General features: G+C 39.1%; 1 protein-coding gene across 23 annotated transcripts in view; it reads left to right on the top strand.

Annotated features, from left to right (window-relative positions):
* The window catches only part of APC (APC regulator of WNT signaling pathway), a 116,509-nt gene that overhangs the window by 81,736 nt on the left and 21,011 nt on the right, over positions 1-13,762 (top strand). For 13 of the 23 annotated variants that reach the window (XM_008535730.2, XM_070571270.1, XM_070571276.1 and 10 more), the window contains 2 exons: positions 9,230-9,328; positions 12,372-12,750. In XM_008535730.2, the coding sequence (XP_008533952.2) occupies positions 9,230-9,328; positions 12,372-12,750 (478 nt within the window). The remainder of the gene's footprint in view (positions 1-9,229; positions 9,329-12,371; positions 12,751-13,762) is intronic. The other 10 variants (XM_070571287.1, XM_070571283.1, XM_070571288.1 and 7 more) reach the window with 1 other exon arrangement.

The raw sequence follows: 13,762 nt of genomic DNA, 5'->3' as shown, positions 1-13,762 counted from the left end.
CTATAGATAAATGGTTAGATGACTCTAGAGTCAGCAGACCTGGTATTAAATCCTACTTCCCCACTAACTAGCTGAGAGACTAACGCTGGACAAGTAACAAGGTCACAAACTGAGCTTTAGTGTTTCCTCTTTAGTAAAATAAGATGATACAGTTGTGAGAATTAAATGCATTGTGCACTTGACATAGACCCTGGCATATAGTAGATACTCATTAAAGGTAACAGCTATTGTTGTTGTTATTAGTAACTGTTAATAATTATTTTTAAATGAATAAATATTATGTGCCATTTACTGTATTGGACCCTGGAGCGAGAGAATTGAAGAGGACAGACAGATTCTGGCCTCATGGAACCTACATGGTATATCCATGCAAATGATAAATTATATTTCTGTTTATATAAAGCTCTAACTTTTGTTTTAGCCTTTAGCCTTGCCTTTTCTAGTAAATTCTTCGTATTTTGAGTGATCCTTCCAAAACACAAATAGAATCATATCACTTTTTTGTGTAAACGTTTAAGTGGCTCCCCACTGCCCACGGACTAGAATCTAGGTTCTTTATGTTGCCTGCTCTTCCAGCAGTATCTCTGTTTGCCCCCACTTCTCACCACTCCCTCAACTTCAGCTTCTTCAGGTCTTAGAGTATGTCCAGGCCTTCCATGTGATGTTCCCTTTGCCTGGAACTCTCTTCTGCTTCACTTGACTTGTATGTGTTTTACTCCTCCTGCCCCTCAGTTTAAGTGGCACTTCTTCCAGTTGACACTAATTGAAACTGAAAATCTATCTCTTTGACCTTCTGAGGATCACAGTCTCATGATCCACCAAAGCTCCTACCCTGGGCACTTATTTCTACCACCATATGGAAGTTCGCTGTACCCCCTCTTTCACTTTCCTGCCTACATCCACTGTCAGAATGATCTTTACAATGAGTAAATCGCCTTCTTTGTAAAACCCTTTATTGGCTTCCCTTGGTTCTTAGAATAAAATAATCCTTTATTATGACCTGTAAAATCTGGCTCCCACCTAACTTGTCTGTTTATGTCACACTTTGCTCTCACCACTTGAGCCTCACTAGCCTTTCAGTACCTCATATTTACTGGGCTTCCTCCTTCTGCAGCGTGTGCACAGTCTGTGCCTGTTCCATGTAGTGCTCTTCTCATCCCACTTCACTCAGTTAAGATCAGTTCATGTCTGAACTAAAGCATGACTTTCTCAGGAGGCTTGAATAGTTCAAATGCCACTGTTCGAGGCTGTCCTATTGTGTTCCTCTCCTTTGTAGACTACCACGTTTGCAGTTTTACATTTGTTTGTGGGATTATTTGATTAATGTCTCTTTCCCCAACCAGACTGGAAGCTCCAGAAGGGCAAGGATTTTGCCTAGTTTTGTTCATTTTCAAGCCCCACAGTCCCTGTTAAATAGTAGATAACAATAAATATGTGTTGGTTGGAAGGAAGGACTGACATCCCTTCTAGAAATAGCTTCTTGATCTGTGATTAATCTCCACTGGAATTTAAATGGAAAGAGCACGCTGAAAGTAAACTATACAGGTTAGATCCCTGCTTGCTTAGTCCATAACTGTGTATATGATTCATTTATGAGTTAGTTCTCAGCTTTTCTATTTAAAGTTTAGAACCAAATCTCTAATGATAGCCAGTAAGTAATGATGAGGTTCAAGTAAAAGTGGGAAAAGATGAAATTGTAAGAGAACCTTTCTGCTGCTAGTGTTTTAAAACTTTTTATTATGGAAAATTTCAGACATATACAGAGGCGACAGAATAATATAGTCATCCACATGTACCCCATACACTTTGCCCTCCTATTTTATTTCTGAAGAAGATCCTAGGCTTCATCATAATTTCTTCCATAAATATTTCACTGTGTGTTTCCAAAAGATAAGAACGCTTTTTTAAAATATGTAACTGTAGTGCCATTATTACACTTGCAAAGAAACTAAAAGTAGTTCCTTAATAGCATCAGATAGCCAGTCAGTATTCAAATTTTTGTTTGTTCCATAAGTGTCATAATTTTCCAGATAAGCTTCGTGCATTGAGATTGGTTAATGTGTCTCTGAAGTCTCTTGTAATCTGTAGGTTCCCTCTTTGTCTCTTTTGTTTTCTTGCTATTTATTTGTTGAGGAACAAAAGTTGTTTGCTTTATAGAGTTTTCCGTAGCCTGGATTTTGCTGATAACATGTCCATGTTGTTATTTGACAAGTCCTTGTATGTTTTGGATTTCCTATAAATTGGTAGTTGGATCTAGACATGTGGTCAGATTTGGGTTCAATTCTCTCTATTTTTTTTTTTTTTGGAAAGACTTTTTGATAGCTGGCATTGTGGTCTTCCATCAGAAAGATACACATTATATCTAGTTGTCTCTCTTTTTGTGATATTAACACCCATTGATACTTGGTGCCTAGCTCCATTAATTCATTAGGGGTTACAAAATTAACTGGAATACTTCTGTAAAGAGAAACTTCTCCTTATCTACTGTTGGATTACTCCCAAGTACAGTTTGTATGGAAAAAAAAAAAACGGGAAGTGCTTGCTTCTTTCCCTCTTATGCCAGGTTTCACAGTGACTTGGAGACTGCTACTACTTTTGTAGCAGAACTCTTTCTAAAATGAGCAAGCAGGAAGATAGAAGAGGGGTTCTCACCCAGCAGCTGTAGTTGAAATTGGCTAGCCCAACTCTGCTAAGTATAATTGTCAGTTATAGTCCTTCTAGGCCCCCCCAGCAAACATTTGAGTGCCTATGATGGCAACCGATATGTAAGGATGAAAAAGGGGAAAGCAGAAAATAAAGAAATGCTTAATTCTAATAGTGAAAAGGAATTGTACTTATTTGGAGGGATCCCCTCCAGTCATTCTTCTTATCCCCACCTCTCTACTCCCCAGCCCATTTTTCACTCTGCTGTTAACCTTTTCCTTGACCCCTTTCCCCTGAAAGATAATATAAAACTCATTTATCAATGTTCAGCATCTGTTAACTGAGCATCTGCATTATGCAAGTCCGTTCACAACCCTAGGATATGGTAGTGGCCAGGTAGATGGTACCTTATCCTCAAGAAACTTAGAATCTAGAAGAAAAACAGATGAACAGTTTCCACACAGTGTAGTAATTACTATGAGAGGGCAAGTTCACAGTGCTACAGGAACATGTATTAGAAGCACATAACCTAGTTTTGAGGTGAAGTTGGTCCTAGAGAAAGTTGCAAATCACCTTATTCTGACTCCTTAAAAATAATTGGGTAAATTAGGTGCAGTAAGCTAGGTGAAAAATGATGGTGCCTGGGGGTTAGGGAAGAATTAATAAATTTGAGAGAGTCATTTAGCCAACAGATATCTGAGTATCTGAGGATATTTAGGAAATAGAATCCATAGGTTTTAGTGTTGGGTGTGAAAATTGAGAGAGAAGAAAAGGTCAAGAATGCCTTTTTTTTTTTTTTTTTTTTTTGTCTTAGGCAGCTAGAAGGATGGTGATGCAATTCAGTGATAGCAGCAGATGATGAGCAGGTTGGCAGAGGAAAGTAATCTAGTTTTGAAAGTGTTAAGTTGAAAGATACTAATTAAGTCTGAGAAATTGAATTAGAAATGTTGGCTAGGCTATTAGATATTTGGGTTTGGAACTGAGATGAAGGATGAAGAATGTGATAATTAAAGATTTGGAAGATTTTTACATCCTCTGTGAGTATAGAGTTAGAAGATGAAGATCAGGGCTAAAATCCCAAAGCAAGGGAATAGTATTGCTCAAAAAAAGAAGAAACAGTTAACAGTATGCACCATTGACCATGAGGATTGAAAAATCTCCATTGGGTTTCACAAAAAACAAGAATTTCAGGGACTGGCCCTGTGGTGTAGTGGTTAAGTTCACATGCACTGGGGTTCGCCGGTTTGGATCCTGGGCACAGACCTACGCACCACTTATCAAGCCATGCAGGGGCAGGCGTCCCACATATAAAGTAGAGGAAGATGGGCACAAATGTTAGCTTGGGCCAATCTTCCTCAGCAAAAAGAGGAAGATTGGCAGCGGATGTTAGCTCAGGGCTAGTCTTCCTCAAAAATAAAAAAGTTCAGTGCTGATCTTGGCAAAAGCAATTTCATTGGCTTTCTTCCCTACCATATGATATTGAAGTGAGTTGAGGTTTAAATGGAAGGTTAAAAAGTAAAAGAAAGCAATTTTAGCTAACTCGGAAAGTCTGGGTTCCTTGAACTGCCCAAGAGAGAAAAGGCCATTAACTGATGCAGAGTACCAGATTTGAGAGAAAATTTGGAGATTGTTTCTGTTTTTTAAAATAGACATGAGCATGTTTGAATGATGATGAGAAAGACCCAGGAAAGAAAAAGGTTGAAGATCCAAAAGAACAAAGAGAAATGGGAAGGGAAAAGATCCAGAGCCTTCATGAAGGGATGGGCCCTAGTTGGGAGAAAGGGTGCCTCTGATGCAACAGCAGAAGATGGGGATGGATACGGAGGCAAGTAATTTTGTCAATTGGGTAGGAAGAAGTTGAGGGAGTTTTTTCTGGCGGTTTCTATTTGTCTGTAAATTAGAAGGTAAAATCATTTGTGGTAAAGGAAGGAAAAGAGCCACAGTTTTGTACAAAACAAGCCATGCTTAAAATAGCCACTGTGAGGAAAGAGAGCTGACTAGGGAAATGCAAGGATTGTGGGAGCAGTACTAAGAGCACAGATGTATTGGTGACCATAAAACTTATATGGGCAGCATCCTGTAGAGTTGTGTGATTTTCTCATATGCTCAAGTTTATCAAATACTGCTCAGCAGTTCATATCAGAGTGTAGAGAAAACAGACAGTTGGATTCATGTACAATTGCAGTGTTTCCAGATAGGTGGGATAGAATAACCATGGGGCAAAGCTACTTAAAACTAGCAAGAGAATTATGGAACTGATAGACCACAAGAAATCCAAGTTAGAGTATGTAGAGAGATCCATGCACTGAATATTCCAGTCATTTCAAAGAAACATTCTTGGGGAAGGTTAAAGGAGATTGCTAGAATAATGGGCTGTCAGAGTTACAACAGGATAACTAAACGCATTATTCAGAGATGGTGCATTTTGGAGTAATGGGAAGTGGTCCAGGACATTGCCATGGGTGTCAATGGCTAAAATGGAGTAGAGGAGAAAAATGTCATTGAAGATGATATCAGAGAACTGAGAGGCTGAGGTTTTGAATGGGTCATGTGCATGGATGTTGAAATTACCCAGAATGATGGCAGTGATTGAAGTGGAAGGAAATCAGTGACCTTTGTGCCAAAGTATTTAATGATTGAGGACAGTGATTGTGAGTTTAGTAGGTGGTAGCACTGGGAAGGAGAAGGGTGATTATAACGCAAAGAGATTTGGGGCTATTATGGGAAGGTGGAGGCTAATGGTTTCAAAGTAGTCTTGAAGAGTTAGGAAAACACTGACTTATGCCAACTGCTGACTCGGAAGTATGTGGGATGTGGAAAAGAGGGCTGCAGGGGGAGGTGGTGTCCTGTGAGAGTGAAGTTTCAGTTAAGGCCAGTGAAAGGAGCATTCAGTGAAAAATTGAGGATGTAGACATATTTATGAGGCATGGAACCTGGATTCCACAAGGAAGGTTGGATAGGAAAGAAAACAGTGGGAAATAGGGTCTCTCACATTTTAGAGCTGAGAGTCAGAAGAGATATAGAGAGTACTTATATCTTTGGACAGTGAGCAAGGCTGATTCAAAGGATATGCAACGTGACTTCTTTAAAAGGTCTTGAGGTTCTGAGAGAGTTAATCACACTCAGATTTTTTCAGAATTTAGTCATGAGTTGGTTGGGAAACGCTTCTTAGGAAGTTACCATTTCTTGCAGGTAGAGAGACTCTAGTTCTGAAAGATGTCGGCTCAGCCATAATAAAAGGGCCCAGCAAAGATCCTCAAGGCCCAAGTTCTAGGCTCAGGGAGTATATGTATGGGAAAGTTCTCTCAGTGTCTCCTTATAAGAAATGTATCTGGACTTCTAGCTATCTAGAGTGGGAGATGGGGTAGTGTTGCAAAATCAAAGAGCTGTATAGGGAGATACTAAGATGGAAGCTTAAAGAAGATCTGGTGTCTACACTGAAATGAATATCAGGAACATGTTTTATTGTGGAAATAGTTTCTCCCTTGTTTCATAATTTAACCCTTAGTTTCTCTTCTTTCAAACAATGTGTTAGTAGTCTATTGCTGCTTAACAAATTTAGCAGCTTAAAACAACAAACACTTATTGTTGTTTCTGTAGCTATGTGACTCCATTTCAGGGTCTCTCACAAGCTTGCAATCAAGGTGTTGGCTGGGGCTGCAGTGATCTCAAGGCTTGACCAGGGGAAGAACTGCTTCTAGCTCACTCACGTGGCTGTTGGCGGGCCTCATGTCCTCACTGGCTATTGGCCAGAGATATCAGTTCCTTGCCAACTGGGCCTCTCCTAAGGGCAGTTTGTAACATAGTAGCTTTCTTCCCTCAGAGAGAACAAGAGACAGTGGCTAAGATGGAAGCCACAGTCTTTGTAAACTTATGTTGGAAGTGACTTATCACTCTGCAGCATTCTATTCATATAAGCCAGTCATTAAATCTAGCCCATACTAAAATGGAAGGGATTTCATAAAGACATGAATACCAGTAGAAAAGGATCATTAGGGGTTGTCTTAGAGCCTACCTACCACAAACAGTAAAAATAACCTGGATATCCTCAAAAATAGTATGTTTGCAGTTAGAAATGTCTTCTTCAGTTATGTCCCTAGTGACTAGTACTGTATCTAGAAAGTAGCAGAAATTCAATAAATATTTATTGTTTGGATGCATGTGAATTGAAAGACCATTATAAAAGCACCCAGTAGCTGGTGGCAGTGGAAAGAGATGCAAAAGGAGTCTTCGTCTGCTGCCCCTTCTCCCTGCCCTGAGGAGTGCTAACTAGCTACTCCCAATTGAGAAGTCTCTCTAGAGGGCTAATCAACATAAAGTGTCCAGACCCACAAAAGGAGTAGAGCCTGGAAAGGGTAGCCACTCTGAAACTCTACTGGCATTCTTAATCCAACCCTAGATTTCCCTATGTGGGTGAAGAAGTGAGTCTTCACGCTTTTCTATAAGAGACATAAAAAAGACCTCTCATGCTAGGACTTCTTAAAATCAACTTTATTGAGGAAAGATTAACATACAATAAAATGTATCCATTTTAAGTGTATGATTGAATGCATTTTACAATTAAAAAATTTTATTTTTACAGTTACATTTACAATGTAATTTTCTCCTAAAAACATTATTGTGAATGATGGTCTAAAACATGTTTTGGTGGCCTAGTCTGAAAAACCTAACCTTAGCCTTTAACGTGACGTCTGTGGAAATTCTAGGCAGCCCTTTTAAAAATGAGCTTCAGGATATTGCCTATTCAAGGGCTTTTTATAACAAATCCAGAAATCTCTGTATGAACATTTAATCATGACCTCTTAGAATCCTGACTATCAGTTAGGAATGCTTAACAATTTTCTGTGTCGTCTACCAGTGGAAGTTCACAGATGAACAGTTACAGTTGTTGACTCATAGGGAAGTTTTTAACGTGTCACCCAAAGTGAACTTTATGTACAAAAGGAAAATACGAGGTCTGTTGGTTCCAGAATTTCGGGAAATGAGGTATACTCAGAGATACTGATTCATTCCAACCCTCTGTACCCTGCAGAGTAGGAGATAGCAACTCAAAATCCTCAAAACCTGTTATTCCCATCATGGTTTTCTCTTTATCACACTCCATTCTCCAATTAGCCAGAGCATGTTTATCTGAAAGACAATTAGAATCAGCAGTGGTGTCCCCGGTCCTAATATTCTTATGAATTTTACTACTAGTTCCTCATTCATTCATAATGTAACGAATACTTTGTGGATACCTTCTCTGAGCCTGAAAATACAAATGTGAACAGAATGAAGTTTCGGCCCTCCAAGAGCTTATAGTCTAGCTTTTCCTCTTGAAGAGCTGAGAACTACAACAGAGTACCTACCAATATTGCTTTCTAATTGATTTCTATTCTTATGATCATTAATCTTAATCATTAATGAGTGGCTTTAGCTGCGGCCTATATTTTGATAGGTCCCAGGTATTTATCTGTAGCCCCTACTCCTGTCTAGAATTGTATCCTGTTTTCAGATGCCCATTGAGCATGGTTACTGGATGTCAGTGTATTCAAAGATGCGCTCAGTTCCCACACTGAAAAGCCATCATCTCTTCCTGGTTTCATGTATCTGTTAATGGCACCATTATCTACCTATTTATCCACACTCAGCACCACCAAGTTGTCCTTGACTCCCAATGTCTCTTTACTCACAATCAATTAGTTAGCAAGCCATTTGATTTTATCCCCTGCATATGATGCATCCCCATTTCCCTATTCTCACAGCCTTACTTTGTGCCTTCAGAACTGCTGAACTATTGAAAATATCCTCTTCCTGATTTCCCACCTGTGATCTCTCCATCCTGTCCTCTAGAGTCTTTTTAAGACATAATTCTGGTTGTGCCATTCTCCTGCCTAAAGTCTAGTGGCTCTGCAACATCCACAGCTTGAAAGCAACATCTTTAAAATGACACGAGACACTTAATAATTTAACCCAACCTTTATCTCCCACCATACACTGTGTGTTCTACCCACGTTAGACTCCATGATCTCCATATTTATGCCTTTATACAGGCTCTTCCACCAGTCTCCTACCCCAAAATTCAAGGGCTGCCTTTAATGTTACTTATTTTATGCAACCTTTAATAGTTCGTAAGCACGTAGTTGTTTTCCCTCAGTATTTTATACATTCTTCTACTATGGTGCTTATCATACCACCCTGCAATTATTTATTTTTTCATGTTTTTCTCCAATAGAAGTTTCAAGCAGTCCTCTCTATACTGTGAGCTCCTGGAGAGCTTGGACTATACTGAATTCACAGTTAGTTTTATGGTAATTTGGAGCATTTCATCCATCAAAGGAGTTTTCTGTCTATCAGTTTATATTTAACTGAATGTGGTTGCATGTCTTTTGATCTGTGAAAAAATAATACTCTTAGAATTCTTCAGTTTTTCTCTAAAATCTACTTAATAAGTTTATAGATAAAAATACTCACTTGGAGCGGTTTTGTTCACACTTTTAATGGTATATTTAGCTGTTTACCCTAAAGACAGAAGTGCCTTAACATGAAGTTAGCTATGTTTATCTATAATCTAAATTATACTATCTATAATTTGCTTAATTTCTAGGGTTCGACTGCACGAATGGATCATGAAACAGCCAGTGTTTTGAGTTCTAGTAGCACACACTCTGCTCCTCGAAGGCTGACAAGTCATCTGGGAACCAAGGTAACGGAAGATTATAAACCTCCTTGCTAATACTATGAATATTCTGCTAAAACATTCTTGTTTTTTTTTTTTTTTTTTTTTTTTGAGGAAGATTGGCCCTGAGCCAGCATCTGCTGCCAATCCTCCTCTTTTTGCTGAGGAAGACTGGCCCTGAGCTAACATCTGTGCCTGTCTTCCTCTACTTTATATGTGGGACTCCTGCCACAGCATGGCTTGTCAAGCGGTGCCATGTCCGCACCGGGGATCCACAGCAGTGACCTCCGAGCCGCTGAAGCAGAACATGCGCACTTAACTGCTGCGCCATTGGGCCGGCCCTCATTCATCTTTTAAATTCAGCTAGAGGAGAATTCTGATTCCGTCATCACAGGCTCTTAAAGAAATGACTTCTTTTTACACAAAGAAGCATAGACAAAGGGAAAATAAGGATTATAAAAAGTCCCAAATTAGATAGTTTTTTATTCTTTTTCAGCTTTATCGCCCACTTCTCTGCAAGTACCCCAAGCTCCAGCCACACCGGCTTACTTGCTGCCCCCCAAGCACTCCCTGTGCCTTTCTGCCTCCACGCCTTGCCTGTGGTGGCACACGCCTCCACCTTCTGCCCCCCCGCAAAGTGGCTGTCAGGATCTGGCCAGCCTTCAGAGCTCCTCTCAGGCTTTACTGCTTTACAAAACAACGTCTGATTGCCAAGGTCCTCTCAGCTCCCCATGCAGTCTGTCTGCCTCCTTTGAATCACTACAGTTTGCATGACACTCTTATGGAAAACAGGGGGTGTTTTTATTTCTCTTTTGCAGCATCTAGCACAGAGCCTGCACATAATGAGTGTTTAATAAATATTTATTTAAGTGAATGGAAAAGTTATTGAAAGTGAATGTTATCCAGTGCTGATAAGTGAGCTTTCTAAGGGTTTCCCAAATGTTAACAAATATTTTATGAGTTGGGAATAGTATGTTATAAAGAACATAATTATTGTTGTTTGAAGCCAGAGGCTTTACTATTATATTGACAAAGGTGAAATTCTAATATTACTAAACTACATTTTCAGTTAAATCTAAATAATTCCATTGTTTTCACAGCATACTCTTTACTTTAATAATATAATAGCTCTTCGGAAAAGTATTACTGAAATAACTAAAGTTGATTTAAGAAAAGAATTTTAGGGGCCAGCCCAGTGGCGCAGCGGTTAAGTGTGCACATTCTGCTTCAGCGGCCCGGGGTTTGCCAGTTCGGATCCCGGGTGCGGACATGGCACTGATTGTCAAGCCATGCTGTGGTGGGCGTCCCACATATAAAGTAGAAGAAGATGGGCATGGATGTTAGCTCAGGGCCAGTCTTCCTCAGCAAAAGGAGGAGGATTGGCAGCAGATGTTAGCTCAGGGCTAATCTTCCTCAAAAAAAAAAGAAAAGAAAAGAATTTTAGAATCATCAATGATATTGTTAATATGAGACATTCTGTTTAATAACTCACAATAGCTACTACTTGGGACCTCTAGTATGCCAGTAACTGTGCTAGAAGTTGTATGTACATTGTCTCTGATCTTCTCAAAAATCTTGTAAGATATTCTTGTCCCTCTTTTTTAAATGAGAAAACTGAAACAGAAAAAGTTCAGGCAGCTGTTGTGTAATTAAATTGGAATTCAACCCCAGATCTGTCCAACAACAACATAGTTTTTACTATGAAGAAAATCTCTAATATTCAACAATACTGTTGTGAAAGCTGGCAGCTGGAATACTGTTTTCTTTTGAAGTGATTTATGCATGCTAATATTAAGACTTTTCTATATTCTTGAATGCCAGCTACTGCCCTATACATGTATTATTTCATTTAATCTTCACAGAGAAAACCCTGTTAGGTAAATTCCTCCATTTTGCAACTGAGGAAATGGGTTTAGAGGAATCAGATAACTGGGTAGCGTCCCACAGCTCGCTCGTAAATAGTAGAGCCAGAATTTGAAAGCCCATTTACCTGCCTTCCGGAAACTTTTGTATCTAAGAATACTGTGTATTTACACATTTAGAGTAGAGTTTCTCAACCTCAGCACTATTGACTGGATAATTCTTAGTTGCATTGTACGATGTTTAGCAGCATCCCTGGTCTTTACCCACTAGATGCCACAGCACTTACTCCCGCAGTTGTGACAACCAAAACTGTCTCCAAGACATTGACATAAGTGTCTGGGGTGGGAGGCCAATATTGCCCCCAATTAAGAACCACTGATTTATAGAGATGATACATTTTTTATATAATAGCCTCTACTTTTACGTATTGATAGCGTGAAGCTTTGAAATGAGGCTGATCACAGTCTGGGATAACAGAGTACTATTTTCTGTTTGTAATCTGCTTCTAAGTAAATCCTTAAAATTCATTTTCAGAGAGTAATTGATGCTTAACAGTTGTTTAAAAAAAATTGAATAAGAATCCTGGCTTTATACTCCCTATGTGATCGTGGCATTCTTTTTTTATGACACAATATTTTTACATGTATAAGGGAGAAATCATATAATTTTAACTATATTATCATTATAATCTGATGAGGGTTAGTGATTGCTGAGAACTAGTACTTAGTAAATGATAATTACTGAGAAATGTTTTCTACTTAATTATAGTTGTAGATTAAAAGAAGTAAAATAAAATTTTAAATTGTGTAAAGAATTTAGATAAACCACATTCCTCATTCTGTGTGTGTTTGTGTTTGTGTGTATGTGTGAGAGAGAGAGAGAGGGAAAGAGAGAAATTAGTTGATTTTCATTCATTATAGTCAATGGATTGTCACCAGCTGATCCAGACAAAGAGCAATTTAAGTATGTAAGAACCTGTTTTCTCTTTCAACACTGTATATAAGTACTACTACTACTATTTACTCATATCAACAAATTGGTGGTGATTATATGAATTTTGAAATAATGCTCGTTACTTCATCCTGGAAAGGTTTTTTTTTTTTTTTTTTTTAATGAGTTACAGTAAATATCCCATTCATCACTTCATTGGTGTTAGCTTTTGGATATTAAAGTCATAATTTTGTTTCTAAACTCATTTGGCCCACAGGTGGAAATGGTGTATTCATTGTTGTCAATGCTTGGTACTCATGATAAGGATGATATGTCACGAACTTTGCTAGCTATGTCTAGCTCCCAAGACAGCTGTATATCCATGCGACAGTCTGGATGTCTTCCTCTCCTCATCCAGCTTTTACATGGCAATGACAAAGACTCTGTGTTGTTGGGAAATTCCCGGGGCAGTAAAGAGGCTCGGGCCAGGGCCAGTGCAGCACTCCACAACATCATTCACTCACAGCCTGATGACAAGAGAGGCAGGCGTGAAATCCGAGTCCTTCATCTTTTGGAACAGATACGAGCTTACTGTGAAACCTGTTGGGAGTGGCAGGAAGCCCACGAACAAGGCATGGACCAGGACAAAAATCCAAGTATGTTCCCTATAGTGTACATCAGAGTGCATGTTACAAAGCAAATGTAAATGTTTTTAAAAAGAAAACATTTTTAGTTAGTATGTTGTCCTTATGAGTAGAAAAGGGAAATTCATATTAGCCATCTACATTGCTAACATAGTTTAAAGGTCAAGTCTCTATTTTTCTAGAAAAAATTAGCAAAATAAAATCTTATATACAGACATGTAGCATCATAGCATAGTAGATCTGCAAAGAACTTGAACAGTTATGCTGCCCATCTCTTTTATTTTATAGATTGAGGAAAGTGACTTAACATAAGTTCCTTCTGCTGTTAGGGACCAAGCCCTGATCTTGACATTTGCATATCACCTTCTCTGTAGATACACAGCTGTGTTATATCTCTTATTTGATCCTCACAACAACCTTGTGAAGTAGGAAGGGAAGGTATTATTATCTCCATTTTACAGATGAAGAAACTGAGGCTCAGAGAGGCTAAGAGACTTGCCTGTGGTCTCACAACTAGTAAGTGGTGGAGCCAGGGACAGAGGCCAGATCTTCTGACTCTCAGCCTACTGCACCATACTGCTCCAGGCGATGGGCCCCAATTGCTAGGGGCTATCAGCCACCCAGCTCTTTGCTCAGGGAGACACCCTTGGCCACCAGCCCCTCTCCCTCAGGAGCAGGGAACATGGGAGTTGGGACCCTTGGGGGTATAACTTACTTCATTCCTGTAGCAAGAACCAAAAGCAGTAAGTATATAAGGTAAGACCTTCCTTTCACCTAAGACCACACACACAAGCATACATACACGACAAAGGACTGTTGTGTCAACCTGTTGATTTGAGGAGCAGGAGAGGAGTGATGGTGAGAACATAATCTATGAAGCTTTAGAAGATTTTCTTTTAGCTTAGGTATAGAGGTGAATTTATTTGAAATCTAAAAATTTTGAAGAATAAGAGAACAGCAGAAATAGTCCTTTATATCTATTTGTCTTAGAGATGAGGAGAACTAATAAGATACTTTACTTGGA

This window comes from Equus przewalskii, chromosome 13 (genome assembly GCF_037783145.1).
Source record: "Equus przewalskii isolate Varuska chromosome 13, EquPr2, whole genome shotgun sequence".
Lineage (NCBI taxonomy): Eukaryota > Metazoa > Chordata > Mammalia > Perissodactyla > Equidae > Equus > Equus przewalskii.
The sequence above is the reverse complement of the archived record's forward strand: the minus strand, read 5'-3'. Positions and strand labels throughout refer to the sequence as shown.